An 18,533-nucleotide genomic window follows, 5' to 3' on the forward strand; every position below is an offset into this window, starting at 1 on the left:
TAATTAAATCCTAAGGTGGCATTCAACTTTATTGCATGCCAGATAGTAACTTTGATCCTTTTAAATAAATATTGAGCTATATAATGTTTTAAATATTTAAGGGTTTTTCCAAATTTAATTATAGTAGTAGTAATAGAAAAGCTGCAAACAAATATCTGAAGTTAATTTTGTACCTGGAATTTACAACCTGCTCATTACATACAGTACATGAGCCTATTGTATTTATATTTCTCATCCCCAGTGGCCGCAATGACTTGCATTTAGCAAAACACATTTTTCAAATAAAAAAAAAATATTCTGAATTGTTGGCAGACTTCTTTCTGTACGTAAAGTACAGGTGACTAAAAAAACCCCACCCAATGAGAATGATTCAGTGAGTCGTAGAGGCAAAAGAATCTATGCCGTTACAAGGGTCATTTGCAGCAAAGGGTTATACGTTATCACCGATTTAAGGGTGAACGACCAGTGAAACAACAATGTATGAGTAAAAAAATATCGTTTATGTTGATTTTGCTGCAGTAGAGTATTTCCTAGCCATTTATGTCTGTTGGTGTTTAAATACAAAAATGCTAAGTTTTTGTAGCCAAGTTCTTTTAGACCTAAGATATATAAATTTTCACTTATAGAAATTACAATTGTAGCACTCAGGTACTAACCTGATTGACTTTTATTTCACTAGCTTTTACACAAGTGTAGCTGTAGAAAAATAAGGGTGGGTGATCACATTTTAAGGGTGGAGTGGGGGATAACATTGGTAAACTCTAAATAATAAGAGTGAATTTCAAGGATGGACAAGGAGGTTCATAAATATTCGAATAGTTTCATTTGGTTTGCTTGATATTACTGTAGAACTGTTTTGATCATTAATAAACCAAACAAAATGGATGTTAACATATTACGAGCTTTGGTCGATGTTATCAACATTACAACGTTAATAAAGTTGGGTGGAGGTCCGTGAAATTAGCTTTAGACTGGGTTGGAAAACTTTAGGCTGTGTGGCTCCGCCAACCATAACTACATCCGCTGCTTTCACAGAGTGACAGTAAAAGAATCTTATATATTTTTATATAATATTAGCAATATTTTTTTATTGAAAAAGATGGCATGGTGAAAGAGGAAGAGTGGTTAAAATTAATTTAAATACTGATTATTTAATTTTGAGTTTATAAATGATTGTGACATTATGTTTCAGTTACTGTACAAAGACAATGCTTTCACTTTCCCTACTCTCAGGACAATGAAATTACATAAGAACGGCCATTTTGAAGCATTGATTGAATGATTAATTTTTTTTTTTCAAAGAAAAAGACTGTTTATATGTTAAGTGACTGACTGACATTAAATGCTATTAATAGTTGTTTTACAGTAGAACCTACACTCTGTTGGCAAAAAGGCATTTTTTAAATAAATTGAAGTCTGAAATATTGGCCAATTAAAATTTGTATGTTTATGATCTTAAGCCCTTTTTAGACTATCAAATTTTATTTGACAAAAATGTGTGTATGCCTAAATATGGTCATGATGACATCATATCTTGACCATATATAGGCACACCAGGACTATATATGGGCATACAAGCGTTTATTGACAAAGAAAATTTGATAGTTTCAATAAAGTTTTACGTAACGAGCAATACATAATATATAGTTTTTATATATTCTTAATTCTATTTTATGTAGATCAGAGCGATTAAATGATTGACTGTTGCCGTGTCTTATATTACAGAATAAAGGTACTTGGAAGAGAGACGATAAAAACTAATGTAAAATGTGGTAGCAAATGAAAATGCAACTACGACTTCCACGATCTTACCTAGGGCACTATACATAATGTGTACATGTCAATATTGTATGTAGAGACATTGTGTGTTACCATAACCTTAGACTGAACCTATTAACTCCTTGTTATTGGATACATGGAAATACTGTAGCCATGTTATTTAAGTACCCTGCCTAGCTACCTGACATTCATTATTACCAGTGATATATCTAGGAGTATGAACATGAGGGAGGGGACTAATATTGGTGAGGAAAGGAGGTTGAGAACTAAGTGAGAACTTTGGCAAACAAAAAAAAATGAGGTGATTTTTAACTATTTCAGTGTACAGTACCGGCCAGTTTTATTGCAAAAATTCAACGCATTCAACCCGTTGCGTTTTCGTTGACAACGCGTTGGCGTTTTCGTTGGCGTTGTCGTTGAAACTGTTGACATCGTTGAGAGCTCAGAAATAGTTTATTCTGAATTCAACGCAAAGCGTTGAATTAACAGCTGTCTCTTATACACATCTAGATGTGTATAAGAGACAGGAATTGCAACGCTTTCTAGGTTTAGCTAACTACCATAGGACTAAGTGAGTTGGATCTACCTGGCAAACAAAAAAAAATGAGGTGATTTTTAACTATTTCAGTGTAATCAGCATGTTTTCATTTGAGGGGAAAATAATGTATGTTTTTTTGGTTTTTTTCAAGGACTGTATATCCCCTTCCTCCTTCCCCCCCTCCCAACACTTCCCTGTGATGCCCAATGATTGATTATTCCTACATCTACAGTATTCTCAGTTTCATTACAAATGGTCCATAGTCTACTAAGGTGCTTCTAGGGACGCAAGTAAAGTGTCTTACTGAAAAGTTTGAGCAGTGTGTCAGCCTAGGATTCAAACTCGCATCCTCTGGATTTAAAGCCCAAAAACTAACAACTGTGTCAGTCACTTGTGAAATTTATTATTTTTACTATATTGTTTTTATTAAGTATCTGATTGGTTTGCTTTGATGTGAAACACACCAGACATAACCCGTAACATTTGAAAGACCTTTGTTTAGTGGGGTCCGTCTGGTAGTAAATTGAGCAGTACGCTGGGGTACTACTTTGAAACAATCTCCAGGTCTTTTTTCAAAGTACTGTTATACTTAGGACTCAAGTATCTGAAGTGGTCTCCATGGCTCAGAGCATAAAAAGTGGATACAGCCAGTTTAGTCGACTTTGCTAATCTGCTCTTTACATTGTTCTTATTTAATATTCATTTATTATGGATATGATTAAAATCATAATATAGAAGCCAGCTAAATGCTAGAAAAATCCAGACAGAATGGGTGATTAAATACAGACTAGAATGTAATTAAGTTTTACTGCTATTGTTCACATTATTCAATTATAACTTAACATGTAATATGAAATTATAAGGACGATTGAATTTTGTTAGGAAAAAGTACAGGTTACTCGAAAAGAGTAGACTTTGTGAAAATATCAGTTGTAACAGTATTTCTATTACATGAGTGCCCATAGCCACATGAATCACAGAAAACATCCCTTTGTTCCAATGAACAACGATATTGAGGTAGATTCAATTCACACTACATAAAAAAATATAATTTGATTACTTCAATACATGATTACATGTTTACATCAGATGAGTGTCTGATAGCGACTAAGTCCTATTGAAGTAAAAGTCATACTACATATTGATTTTTGTATACTGCTTTTTCATGTAATATAATGTAGTTCGTTTTATATAGCATTTTAAACAGAAGTCTCAAAGCACTCGAGGTGTGGACTACTGTAGGTCGTATGTTGTGATGTGTAAATTTTTTAAAGGTATACCATCAAGTTGTATTGTCTTATCTGTTTCCAATTCACTGGGTGTGGGACAGGATATACGAGAATACCAGCAATTATTACAATTGTATGTGTTTGATATGTTTTTTGTTTTTATTAGTAAAATAACTTCTTCAGGTCAATGATTTTTGGATATGATTCATTTATATTGCATTTAAGCTTTGTATAGTGGAATATTGTTGCTACTTTTATGCATACCAGCATCACTTTTTAATTATTCTGATATTTTAAGTATTTACAAGGCCAATTTAATGAAAAAAGTCAGTGTAAAAATATATTTTAAAGTTTTAATTGAATAAGTGATGGTACTACTGATGAAATTTGGCTATTGTCAAGTACTTGTTTGTGTATTTAATATTAAAAATCTGAACCTGAAATGGTTCATAGTGTTAATGACAAGCAGACCATCATGCCCTTCTCTTACATTTATTTATTTTTTCATTCTAATTAATTATTTACTATATTTAATAGAATAAATGCCTCGGGGCATTTATTGTTAAGAAGGGTTTAATAAAAAGGACGTTTTTATCAAGGGAAGCGTTTATTTATTTTGGTGTAAAATAGATGCGTATTAAACCCTCCTTAATTTCACTGGGGGATGTATTCAAAGCAGGGCAGGGCGTTTATTCGAATAAATACAGTACCGTAAAACCTTGAATTAAAGCCCGCTGGGCTTAATCTTGAGATGAAGCGCCCCTCCTCCTTTTTAGTTTGCAAAATTAGCCTTGAAAAGAAGCCCATCTCAAAAAGAAGCCTATAGGCTTCTTTTCAAGATAGCATGCTTCTTTTCAAGATGTTACAGTCACATACACTAAACATGAATTTCAGAAAACAAAATAAATTAAATACAAGCTTGGTTTATACAGTAGTTTAGGTGATTTAATGCCAGTTAAAACCATTCCATGACACTGAATGATGTTACAGAGGCCTTATTTATTGTTTTACAGTACAAATTCACAAAATTTATAGCATTCATTTTGAAAAGAAGGCCCCCTCTTTACTTTGCAAAAGAAGCCTCGAAAAGAAGCTCATCCAAAGTTCGCAAAGAAAAGAAGCCCGCGGCTTCAATTCATGGCTTTACGGTATTTGTATTCCACAAAGAAATGGAATGTATGCCTCTAAATTTACATGAATTAACCCATTATATATGCCTCATATATGCTTACAGCATGTTCTAATACTCGCACTTGTTGCTATACCTTAGGGTCATCCATTTTGGTTGTCATTTTCGAGGAGGTACAGTACACAGCGACTCCATTCTGCGACTTCCCTGCTTACCCCTCAAAATGTACAAAATAAAATGATTGTTATCATTTTGTCTTTTTATTTAAGCATACATACACTGTTAACCCTTCCTGCTAGCATATAGTATGTTTTGTACAATAAAAAAGCAAACTAAATGGGTGGCCCTTTATAGTAAACATGTGTATGTTACAATAACAACAATCCAATCATAACAACTTGACCTATGACACGGAGGTATTTTCAGTATCTATTATGGAAGGATTTTTCCCATGACATCTTGGCCACCTATTTCCTAAGCTTTGTATTCTGAATGTTTTCTCAATAAATTTCCAATCAGTATGCATCAACCTGTGTTTAGGCCTTGTCCAGCTTATCAAATGTTTAACAAAAAAAATCTGTGCCTATATATGGTCATGATGTGATGTCATCATGACCATATTTAGGCATATCTGGACCAGACTTTAGTCTTGAAATAATTTGTATGTCATAAGCATTTTGTTTCTTAATCGCAACATTTTTAATGTGTGCTTTTGTTTAAAAAAGAAGCTCCAATTAAATATTATTCTTGTTATTATAATGCATACCACACATGTCAATGACAGCAGCACAACAGAAATAACAATAATTTCCTGCCAAGTAATTACATAATATTTCATACACCTGTGCAAGGACTTATGAAACCAGACTTGGTTTTCAGTATTTTAATGAGTTTCTATAAGCTTTGCTTATTATTTGATTTTGCTATCTACTTGGATGAAGGTTTGTAACTGCACACTAGTTTTGTTTTGTCATCTTGTGTTTTTATTTAAATAGAATTATTGAGATTTACATATATTTTTTTTCTGATGAATTATCAAGCTGCGACTGTGCAAGGTTTTATACTGTTTTAAAATTATTGGTGGTGTTGTTGGACGGTGGTGATATACTTTAATGATAATTTTTAAAATTGATAGTGATTATGTTTGATTTCCAAGGGCTCTTTTGTATTTTTTTATAATAATAATTATGATAACTGTATAGGAGTGATGTCATACTCAATACTCAATTCCCACCTGAATAAAAGCTTTATGTGGGGATCGAACCCACGACCTCCAGATAACTAGCCTGGTGTAATAACTACTAGACCACTTGCAAAATATCAGTCATGAGATTTCCTGATACAAACTACATAATAATAACTATTTTTTACAAATGTCTAAAATCTTCTATCTGTTATTTTCTCTTATAGATCAGCAGAATTGAATATATTCACTCCAAAAATTTCATCCATCGAGATGTTAAGCCAGACAACTTCCTAATGGGCCTAGGGAAAAAGGGCAATCTAGTATATATCATAGACTTCGGACTGGCCAAGAAATACAGAGATTCACGGACGCACCAGCATATCCCATACAGGGAAAACAAAAACCTTACAGGAACTGCACGATATGCTAGTATAAACACTCATCTAGGAATAGGTGAGATAACCTTTGATGCTAATTTCATTTTATATTTCTGTAAGTGATTATATAAATTCAATGTTGCTTGAAACAGATCAAAGAAAGTTGGCTATATAAATAATGAATGCACAATGGGATAAAATAGAACGTTCCATTCAACTCAACTATGCCAAGTTGTTGAATGGAACATTCATATAATTTGCTAAATAATAATGTTCTATGCTCTTATATGAATAAGAAATATTTGTTCATACAACTATTCTCTGTGTCTTTTCGTTAACCTTGATTTATATTACCCAGATTGCTCACGCTCGTGGGGTCAAAAAGGTTGTATGTTGCCAACCTAGGCCTACATTCTCTGACCCATGAGGGAAAAAATCTGCCAAAAGTTATATCAGCCATGAAGTGTTCATTTTTCTTCGCATCGACCATTGATTAAATTAATCTTATTAACATTTATTGTAGTTTTATCAGGGGACACTGCCTTGATTTATTTTTTTTCCAGGCTCAGTGTGCCATATTTTGGCATCTAGAGGTACCTACTTTAAAATTAGCTCCAACCATAGTGGGAACTTGAGGTGGTGTTGATCCCTGAAGGAGATATTTGACAATTTATTACTGTAAAGACCTTAATTTTTTCGCCCTTAATTTTCCAATAAGACGAGTACGAACTTCTGAATGGTTGTTATTTTGTCTCTGCAGTACAGTAGTAGGCTTATATGGTAGCCATCCTAAAAATACAGAGGGTTAGAGATTGCTTGAAAAATCAGGAGAAACCCACCAAAATCAGGAGCTCTAGCTAAAATATAAACTAAACACATAATTATAGGTTTCTGCATCATGTTAAAAAAATGACTGTAAAATTATAAAATCGCGAAAATAAAAGGCTGCGAAATATATTTCAAATTGTAAAATCGCGAATATAAAGGGTCGCGAAAATTAAGGGCTTTACAGTAATTTGAAGCTAAATAGTTGTTGAATGCAAATGATATGTAGAGGTCACAGTCATTCATGTTTTTGTTAATGTTGTGCACTTACGCTACATTGCAAATGTACGTTGATGGATACTTTTTTGCTCGACAAGGGAGTACTGCATAATATGCACGTTGTTATGGTAACATGATTTGATAATTAATGTTCTACTAACATTCTGCAACTAGTGCTTTATACAATCCTATCCAATTTTATTTGAAATTAGTTTCCATTATTGGATTGTCAAAATATTTTTGACTTTCCATTGCACGTTGTTAAAATACTAATCTGGGGTGATATTGACAGTGAATAAGATGATAATGTTGATCATGATAATAAAAATGATGATGATATTGATGATAAAATTTATGATGTTAATGACAGAAATGATTGTTGATTTTAAAAAATGGTGATTTTTATGATCAAATATTGATGATGATGATGATGATGATGATGATGATGAAGATGGTGATGATGGTGTTAAAATTTATTAATGTTGAGGATGAAAGTAATATTGATGATGAAGTTGATAATGACAGGCGATTGTTGAGCAAAAGGAAGATATGGATAATGATGAAGAGGATTTTCATGATGAAAAAATTGATACTGATGTTGAAAAAGATGAAATATTAAGGATGAAAAAGATGGCAATATTGGTGATGAATTACATGCTGATGATGTTGGGATGGTACAGTGATGTTGAAAAATGAGTATGATATGATGAGAGAAGATGTTAACAGGAGAGGGTACGAATTTCCCAACAGCACAGATAGCAATTGCTGTAGAAAGGGCTTTCCACTGCTGTGGGAAATCCCAGGCTCGACAGCAAGCTTTTTTCTGTTGAGTTACCTAACCCAGGCCTAGGCATCCATAAAAAATGATAACTAAAAAAGCAATAAAAACGGTTGATTATTGCAATAGAAGAATAAATTTCTGTAGTAGAGCCATTTAGCTCACAGTAACTATTTGCTGATGGAGCATTTTAAGGAAAGCAGTATACTGTATTGAAGGGGATAATAACAAGGTATGTTGATGATAATATTGGAAGTAAATTGATTCATTCTTCCCTCTTGTCTTTCCAGAACAAAGTCGCCGTGACGACTTGGAATCGCTAGGTTACATGTTGATGTATTTCAACCTAGGGAGCCTACCATGGCAAGGACTTAAGGCTGCAACCAAGAGACAGAAGTATGAAAAGATCAGTGAAAAAAAAATGTCAACACCCATCGAGACACTCTGCAAAGGCTATCCATGTGAGTATTTAGCTATAAAGCTATGGCTTGCCGTGCATTTCATCAACTTGCCCTCAGTAGAGTAATGATAAAAATATCAATGTCGTCACATTTTTTTCAAATTTCATAGTATTATTGTCTATAACACTACAGAATCATTTTCACCATTATAATTTTCATCATCGTTGTTGTCATCTTCATCATTACCTTTGTCATTATCATAGTTATCTTCATCATCATACAGTATTTGTCATCATCATCATTGTCCTCATCATTATCATCGTTGTCTTATCCTCAACTTCATCATCACTGTCCTCAACATCATCATTGTCCTCAACATCATTATTATTGTCCTCAACATCATCGTCATTGTCCTCAACATCACCATCTTTGTCCTCAGCATCGTAATTATCATCAGCGTCCTCAACATATATCAGCATCATTGCCCACGGCATCTTAAAGTTCATAAAAACATTATATTTATATATTAAAAAAAAAAAAATTAAATCCAACAGTGTGAAGGCTAATAATGGTGAATAAATTCATCAATAATTGAAGTAAAGTCAAAATATACAATATTTACATTACACTAAGGCTTATTCTTGACCCGAATATAGATTCTTTGTTACTAAATATAAAATATATTCACCCACAAAAATTAAGAATTGCGTCATACATATGGAATGCAGTAATTGAATTAGTTGCACTTCCATTAAATAGTTATAGAAATAATTGGTACAAGGGAAGTGTACCGGCTAAGCCCTACAGCTCAGTCAAGTCCACACAGTTAAAATTCCAGGGAGGCCTATTCTTTTATTAAATATAAACTGGTACCGTATGGGGGGAAAAAATAGAAATGGTCATTAATGGTAATTTTTGGCAAGGAAAATATTTTTGTTTCATTCTAAACTTTAATTTAAAGCTAATAGCTGTGCAAAGTGAGAAATTCAAAATATTAAATTTAATAATTAAATTAGGAAACAAATTAAATTTGGAAAGGGCCCCCTCTTATGTGCCGCCATTGCTTGGGGACCTCCTTTGGGTCCCCTGCGGGCATGTCAAGTCCATGTACTGTGCTGTGAATCATTTAGAGTAAATTACGATAGAAACAACATATTGTATGTACAATAATTCCAATATTTAATTTGTAGCAAATTATGCGCAAGAATCCCTCATCTATGGCGTTTAGAGGGAGAATAATCACTTTTTTTAAATGGATCCATCTATACCAAAGGTTTATATATCAACTATTAAAGGACCATTACTGTTATTATTATCATTGTTATATATTTCATTATTTACTATATCGCTAATTATTCCCATATTTTCATGTCATGAGCCTGTATTTACCATCATTATATCCCTATACAAATGCAAACGTCCTAACACTTCCATCGTGTAAATGCGGGCTCACAATATAATAATAGTGAGCTTTCGATTTGTGTGACGACACGACGCTAGAACGGAATCACTCATGCGTGACCGTTCTACCTGGCATCCTACGTTCTCTGCATACATAGATTTGGCCAAATTGCATTCCAGAATTAACTCGACGAGGTGACCTTAACGTTCTCGCATGCACAGATAACTTTATTTACGTTGTTACGTTCTACGTCCTACTGTCATCGCACAATCGAAAGCACCCCAATGACATGAACTTGCTTAACTGCCGCTCTGAACTAATAATTTCAGACTTGGGACTAATTATCCTTCGAAGCATTAACAACCTTTTTTTCTCCTCAGAATCCTTTACATTTCATCATCAGCTTTTTCATTTCTTTGTCTTGTTTTTAACCTCGCGCTGTGATCACTGTAGCATCTACATACTTGTCACCAGTCTTGAGTGCAGTGTCTTTACTTTCACCTGAACCTGCCTTCTTTGGTAACGCAAGGTGGTTTCCCGTTAAATAATCGCTGCCCTTCTTTTCTGTTTTTTCTTTTACAGCGGAATTTTCAACGTACCTTAATTACACCCGGTCCCTAAGGTTTGACGAAAAACCCGACTACTCGTACCTACGACAATTGTTCCGCAATCTGTTCCACAGACAAGGTTTTACATATGACTACGTATTTGATTGGAATATGCTGAAATTTGTAAGTAACGCTGTCGCCCCGTGATGTTTTAAATCCCGCCCACATTAACAACACTGCGCCTTTTATGTGTTCCCCCTTACAGCTGAATTTGCCACATTTCTAAACAACTGTCGATCCCTGCGTTTTGAGGATAAGCCTGACTACTCCTACCTCAGACAACTCTTCAGAAATCTCTTTCATAGACAGGGGTTAACGTACGACTACATGTTTGACTGGGCAATGCATAAGTTTGTAAGTATAGCCAGGCAGTCCTACCGATAAATATGGTTTGTTGGTGTAACAATACCATTTATTTTTTTCATTTATTTCACGTCCTTGCATAAAATGAACCCCAGCATGGGTAATGCATGCCTTCATGCCTGTTTCCAGACTTCATAATGCGAATCTGGATATTACCAGGCTCTGATAAATTACTTCGTGATTTATAATGCGTGAATAGCCAGTGGACATGTTTGTAATACACTGAAACTACATGAAGGAAAAAACAAGCAAATTAAATTATGTGGTTTAATGTAAAAAAAAGGCTAAATTGATTCACCATCGGATGCACAATATACTCTGATAATTGGATATAAGATTCTAAACAAGCCCATCATTCCTAATATGTTATTTATATTAATAATGCTTTCATTAGATGTGTAAATATTCACCAAAACAAATCCTCAATTGCATAATTATTTTGCATGGTTTTAATTCTTTTACTTTCTGGTTTTGATTCGTCCATTTGGTTTTCCTCATCTCCACTTTTCCACCCGGAATAAATTATTTTGTTAACAATTCATGTGGTGTCTGACATTTATGTGCTCTACTTTTGTTACATAAATTTTGGGTGCACACGTAATTTTCATTTTTTGAGGTGTCTTTGGTATTCCTTGTGGTAATAAAAAAAAAAACAATAACATTGTTACTAATATGTTGCTTTGATATCAGTGCTTTGATATTTTTTATTATGACAGGAGTTCAACATGATCTTCTCTTGTCAAAATGAAATTTAAAATCGATTGATTGATTAAATATTTATATATTCTATGTAATTTTTTATTTTTTATGAACATTTTAAGTACTGTACTACCATTAATGTGGTCGTATACATTGGTTATATAGATTTAAGTAGACCTTAATCTAGGCATTACCTACTAAAATTGCCTACTAAAAAGGGGTCTAAATGCATTCTAAGAAATATTAGCTAATCTGGTTATTTTCATTTATTTAATTAAAAATTCATTGTTCCAAAATATGTGGAATATATATAATATTTGTAATTTTTAATGCATTATCATATTTTTATTTGCAATATTCCAACCACTTATATAAAAATTACATATTTAAGTACAGCTGCATAACTAATCTAAAGGATAATTAACAAGAAATTATCTTGCTAAAGCCAGACTATCACATTTTATTTGACAAAAACATGTGACACGCCTAAATATGGTCATGATGACATCACATCATGACCATATATAGGCATATCATGACTAATGGGCATACAACAGTTTTTTGACAAAGAAAATTTGATAGTCTGATAGAACTTAATGTTTTACTAACAGTACTAAGGAAATACTAAGTATTTTTCTGGCAAATAAATGCAAATATGTGATTTGGTCTTTTAAGACACAAACTTCCAAACGTTACCTTCTTCACAGAGGCAACTTTGGCTCCAGAAATGTGTAGACAGTACGTCCAGCAACTCCAACAGGGGGTCTCAATCAGGCCTTTTCATTTTTTTTGTTATATTATATTTCATAATTGCTTAACCATACTTATGAATAGTAATGTGAGGTGCACATAATATAGAATTTTTTAAGTGAACAAAATAAGAGCATTAATGATATACTATATAATCAGAAAATAAATAATAATTGATTTTAATATCTGCTCAGTTTTTATGTTTTTTATTAATAAGATTTATTACAAATACAACCTTAGAATATACTTTATAACTTATCTATAGTACTGTTGATGTTTTGTATACAAGTAATTCTTGATAAATGAATTAAATAATAATAAATATCATCATAATTATTAGTATAAATTTGAAGTAGTGTTTTTTTGAATGGGATAATGATGCAAGTTTGTTATTTTACAGGGTGGTCGTAGCCATGACGACAGCAGTAGGGAAGTCCGTGATCGTGACGGTAGACATCATCCTAGGAGTTCAACAACGAGAGCACTAATGGGCACGGCAACTGGTCGAACCAATGCCCAGGCAGGCGGCGCATCCAATGCTGCTAACTTGACCAATGCCATGCAAGGTAAGTACCATGGAGTGTCGGCCCAGCCATGGGGTCATTGTGTGAGGGGAGGGGCAAACAGAAGGAAAGCCCTGTCTAGACTATGAAATTTTATTTGACAAAAATATACGAAATGCCTAAGTGGCCATGATAACATCACACCATCCCCATATATAGGCACATCATGACTATATATGGGCATACAACAGTTTTTGTAAAATTAAATTTGATAGTGTGACAGAGCTTGAGACTTGTACAATATGCTGGTCTTCTTCCTTATAAGGTTTATCTGCTTTTGGCGCAATTCCTCATTTTTTTTTTTTTTTTTTTGGGATCCAGGGTCCAATCTCCTGGGGTCCAAGCCCCAGACCCAGGTCCTAGTCCCATAGGGTCATGTGCCTTCTTCTTGGTCTTCTAGGCTCCATTCTCAGTGGGTCCTTCATGCCAACCTGTTATATTTTACATTTTTTTAATCACAAATCAAAATGTGGTTTATTTAGTCCTACAAAATATAGTCTTACAACAAAACAGAAAATGAAATTCACTATTAGCTTTAATTAGATTTTGTTTTGGTTGGTATTTAATTGGTGTGAATTTTCTTTTGTAGCTTATAACACTACACATACTGCAACAAGAGCCAGCAAAAGTCATGGCAGTGGTTTAGAAGCTAAAGGTAGAAAGTTAGCCCCAAAAAGATCAGCCAGGATTGACAAGTTCTAGGCCCATTGAGCTCAGCCAGGATAGACTCAGTCCAGGCCAACAAAGAACACTCGGTATAGACCCATTCTAGGCCCAAAAATGTAGGCCCGTTGGGTAGGCCAAGATAGACCAGTACTAGGCTCGTGTGATCAGCCAGAATTACACCATTTCTAGGCCTTACTATCGTTTAGCTGCTCAAGTAGTAGGCAAGCCAGAGGCAAACAGATGCTAGGAAGAATCAAACAGAAATATTCAAAATTGAAGGCCTTAATGATTAGCTGAATCATCAGGAATTGTAGCTTATAATATTTATATATGCTTATATTATGCATAATCTGTAAAATTATTAATGACGTACATCAAAATTGCCTGCAATTATTTCAGGATAATTTTATGTTATTTTTTAAATACATGTATTTTGCATTATTTAATATGAATTCATATTTATTAATTTTAAACCAATTGAATTCTATAAGGATAGTGTTAATTGTTTTTTATTATTTATTTGATATAGAAGCATAAGTTCTACTATTAAAAAGAGATGAATTTTCTGTATATCAATCATTAGCACAGAATTACTACTAATATAATTACACTTCTGAAATATATAATTTGATTTCTTGTATTGATTATACAGAGCTAAATATCAGCAGCAAGCCATCATTATTGTGTGCGCTCACATACCTAATTTGTCAGCGAATTTTTCTTATTTTATTCTAGGTTCTTCCTAAAAATAAAATTAATAACATATTTCAAACGTTTAATTTGAATATTGACGTTTCTTTCAATCTTGCATCTAAATCTGATCATCTACATGAAATGTAGTTTTCTACTACAGTTGTGTATAGACTCCCTTGAAAGCCATTCCTTTGCCAGTAGAACATGCAAATTTTGTGATGAATATTTATGACCTTGATCCATCAGCTTTATCACTGACAGCTGACAATTGAATGGTTTTTTTTTATATAGTGAACTTGTGAATGTTGCTTATAAACTATTAGTGACATAAACCATACCAGTGACATGAGAGGAGCTATATAATACCACTCTGTCATCTGAAACATAAATGTATACTATTCAACTCACTAAATGAACCTCATCATCATATACTGTGCATCTGATATGCCTCGTTGAACAGGCCATAGTACCCTGCAAATGATCAGTTTTTACTTGTATGTTTAGAAGGTGAATTTAGCAATCGAGTATGAATTTTAATATTTCATATTAACTACTAATGGATTGTATACATATTTATAGCAATTGTCTCCGCTTGTAAGTGCTGCCAATAGAATACAAATAATAGTTGGATTTTAAATGCAAACATTTTATGAATAATGATGTATTTACGTTGCACAAATGTGTATACTTTTGTGGCCTCCAATTAGGGTTGTTAAGTTAATTTTAGATATTACAAATATGAGAAGAATGTTTTAAATAGTATGCAAATGTTGAAATAGGCATTCATATATTGATGCGTACTGCTAATTTAATATTTTACCCAGAAAGTGAAGCCATTGAAACTGAATGGTGATAGCAGTTAATAAATTTGTTCAATGATTGAATAATAGTAGGATACTCTGATTGGTCCAGATAAAAGAAATTTTCTTTTTCTACCATCTGTTAGAGAATGCTATTTAAATACTATAGGTACATAAGATCACTTCCTGTTTTTTAGTAGCAGTGTCCTCACTAATGTTCCCATCTTTAAGAAAGGCAAATGGGTCCTCATTTTTCTTCTGTTTTTTTATAATTTTGGATGAGAATATTTTTTTTTTGGCCTAACATAAAGCTGTGACCACGCTATCAAGTTATATTTAACAAATACCTGTGCCTAAAAAAAATACTTAAAAGTGTAAGCAGTGCTTTAAAAGGGTTTTTGGTTTATAGATGAAATAAATTTACACTGATTATTATTTTTAATAAAATGTTGAAACATGCATTGTATTGTCAGGAAAACTGAAATTTTTCAATAAATTTTGGACTTGATTTGTCACCAGTTTATTCAATGTTGATGGTGTTTGTTGTATATGCTGCACACACGTTCAATACAGGTGTACTGTTTTTGAAAGTTACATAATGATATTAATAGTCAAAACACAATTTGTATGAAAAGTAAGTGTTAAACTAGTTGTAAAGAAAGTTTGAGAAACGAAATATCATGTATTTGAAGTTACATTTCCAATGAAACTGTGTTTGATGGAAGTGCTTTATAGTGGATATAGAAAGACTGACAATCATGTAGCAAAAAATATATAGCTTTCACATAGCAGTAGTTGATTATTAATTAATAGAACTGTTATACAGTATTAATTGTTTTATATTTTGGTTTTCCAGGAACTTCACCTCGACCACTCTCTAGAGCGGAAGCACAAAGGTCAGTGAGTAGAAGACTCCATAGGGGTCAAGCCAGTGCCCAACTGACGGGCAGTGCTGACCCCCTGCGTCGTGAAGGAACACGGCTCACAACTCCCTACTCGGCCATGAATGGGGCCGCTAATCCCTCACTTAGACCCGCAGAACTTTCACGTGAAGATGGTACATCCAGAACGACATCTTCACGTTACCTACGAAAATGACTAGACAAACACCTCCATCAGATCTCACCGACTCCAAAAACTATTTTGAGAGAATAAGAAATGTTTGCTTGTAGATGAAGTGCATCAATCAATTTGATGCAAGGAGACTAAAGAGGGCGCTTTCTATTCTCGCCTTTTTCAATGCTTCCTGCCATTGACTTGGAAATATTTCGTCTGCAGCAATGATTATTGTAGCCAGTGATTTCTCTGGTTTGAGAACGAACTTCAGCAAATGGAAGCTGCCAAGGGATATTAAAGGATGCCTTTGATTGGTTGTTATGAGAAATCTCAAAGAATGCATATGGTAACCAATCATCTACCACGCCCATCTCCATGTTAGCAACAACGGCGGTCTTAGTTGATACATATTTTACCTGGCATTTTCATGACCGTCTTTGAAGATGAGAGAATTTGAGGAAGAAATGTTGTACAGTAAAGATACATAACTACAAGATGCAATTGATAGAGTTTGAACGATACTCAAGCTTTTGTAGTGCGATTGTGACTGTGTTTACATTTACTGTATTGTCAACCCGAGGCTAGAAGCCAGGTCTCTTCAATTAAAAACATTAATTATATCCACCCCTTGCATTTACTGTATATCTACACATTAATATGCATTTTAGAAAATACTGTATTGATAACTTTTCAATGAGAAATTGGTTTCCCCCAACAACCTCTTTTTATGCAATTCCATGTGGGAGTACTTTACTTTTGACAAGACTTCATAAGGATACAGATTGCGATCTTTTTCACCTTTGTTTCCTTATACCATCAACACAATTTTTCAGTGATGTTTTGTCAACATACTATATGTGATTGTAAACAAACTTGTCCTGTTTTGGCAAGGTGAGCACTGTCTAAAATACTGGTTTGTTTTTTTTTTCTTCCTTCTTCCTGGAAACTTATCAGTTTATAATAGAATATTGCATTCTTTGTCAATTACTTAACATGCAAAATAAATAGGCTAAATCAATGAAGTGTTAATTTCCATCAAGATATAAACTCCTACACAGTCCATCTATCATGTTAACATGTGCAATTCATCCCTAAAACCTGGTAGATACCATTATAACAAACAGGGTTGGTCAGCTAAAAGATGAACACAAATCCCCAAATGCAATGAGGATATATCCCTCTTGCTATTAATGGTATCTCCTATGTTCAGAATATCAATATAATATTATAGCAGTTTGTTTTTAGTTTATTATGAATGCAAAAGTATTGTTCTGCAAAAAATATGACCTTTTACATTGATTCTTTTATACAATTTTTGTAATAATTTGCAGGGCTGTATAGATAGTATCAAACCGCAATGGAATAATACTGCAATGAATTTTTACGCAAATTTTGTGAATGAATTTTTTGAGGGAGTGTTTTGATTGAGAAATCTTTGATACATAAAATACATGCAAATTATGATGAAATCGGTGTACAAAATTTTCCTTTCTCTTTTTAAGGTTTTCTGAACCAATTTATCTAACAGTTGTTTTTGTAACTGTTTGGGGAATATACAGTTTTTTTTGGGCACAATTTAATATCATTGCAGGTCTTAGCTTATTTTTTTTTTTACTTCCAGATTCTTTTTCTTTTTTCAGTGATTCTAAAACCTATTGTAACTTTACTTACTGTTCACCTAAGAACAAATAGTGTGATTTTTCTGTTTCGATACATTGGTCATTATACTTACACACAGGTCAATGTATGTCATACTTAACTTTACGTTGTATGAAATATGTTTTTCGTTCCATTCAACTTATTTTTCCTGCATTGATAAAAATCCCTCATGCTCATTTAAAGAGCTGTGTAGATGCAATAGAAAGGGCATATATTTTTGTAGAAGCAAAAATTGGCATAAACCCACCTTGAAGTTTAAAAAAAAAATCCTCTTTTTGTTTTATTATATTTCTTTTAATATATAGGTATATCCTATTTTTATTCATTTATTTTGTTTAGTACTTTTATTATATTATTGCTGTAATATTATCACAATTTGTTTAATATAATCATTATTTTAATTTTTTTTTTTTACTCAGTAAAGTGAATTGAATTAATTCAAACCAAAAACAGGTCTTTGAAATATTGTTGTTTGTTAATGTATTACTTTATTATTACACAAGCGTGTGTGTGTATATGCTGTCTCTTATACACATCTAGATGTGTATAAGAGACAGGTTCTGTGATGTCCGGTCCACACTATCAAATATTATTTGACAAAAAAACTGTTGTATGTCCATATATAGTCATGATGTGCCTATATAAGGTCATATGTGATGTCATCATCATGGCCATATTTAGGCATGTTTTTGTCAAATAAAATTTGATTCTATGAACAGGTGTTAAGTAAAACCAAACTATTGTAGAATTCATTAATGATGTATTTTATTTTCAAAATATTTTGCTGGATGTCATAATTAGCTTAATCATTAA

General features: G+C 33.1%; 1 protein-coding gene across 4 annotated transcripts in view; it reads left to right on the plus strand.

Annotated features, from left to right (window-relative positions):
• Positions 1–18,237, plus strand: part of LOC117099884 (casein kinase I-like) — a 44,279-nt gene extending 26,042 nt beyond the window's left edge. For 2 of the 4 annotated variants that reach the window (XM_033239405.1, XM_033239404.1), the window contains 5 exons: positions 6,086–6,314; positions 8,351–8,521; positions 10,446–10,594; positions 12,684–12,849; positions 15,862–18,237. In XM_033239405.1, the coding sequence (XP_033095296.1) occupies positions 6,086–6,314; positions 8,351–8,521; positions 10,446–10,594; positions 12,684–12,849; positions 15,862–16,103 (957 nt within the window). In that variant the 3' untranslated portion in view covers positions 16,104–18,237. Of the gene's footprint in view, positions 1–6,085; positions 6,315–8,350; positions 8,522–10,445; positions 10,595–10,676; positions 10,826–12,683; positions 12,850–13,435; positions 13,916–15,861 lie in introns of those variants that run through there. The other 2 variants (XM_033239407.1, XM_033239406.1) reach the window with 2 other exon arrangements.
• The last annotated feature ends 296 nt before the right edge of the window (positions 18,238–18,533 follow it).

This window comes from Anneissia japonica, unplaced genomic scaffold, assembly GCF_011630105.1.
Source record: "Anneissia japonica isolate Jap-2015-1 unplaced genomic scaffold, ASM1163010v1 scaffold288018_len440701_cov179, whole genome shotgun sequence".
Taxonomy (NCBI): domain Eukaryota; kingdom Metazoa; phylum Echinodermata; class Crinoidea; order Comatulida; family Comatulidae; genus Anneissia; species Anneissia japonica.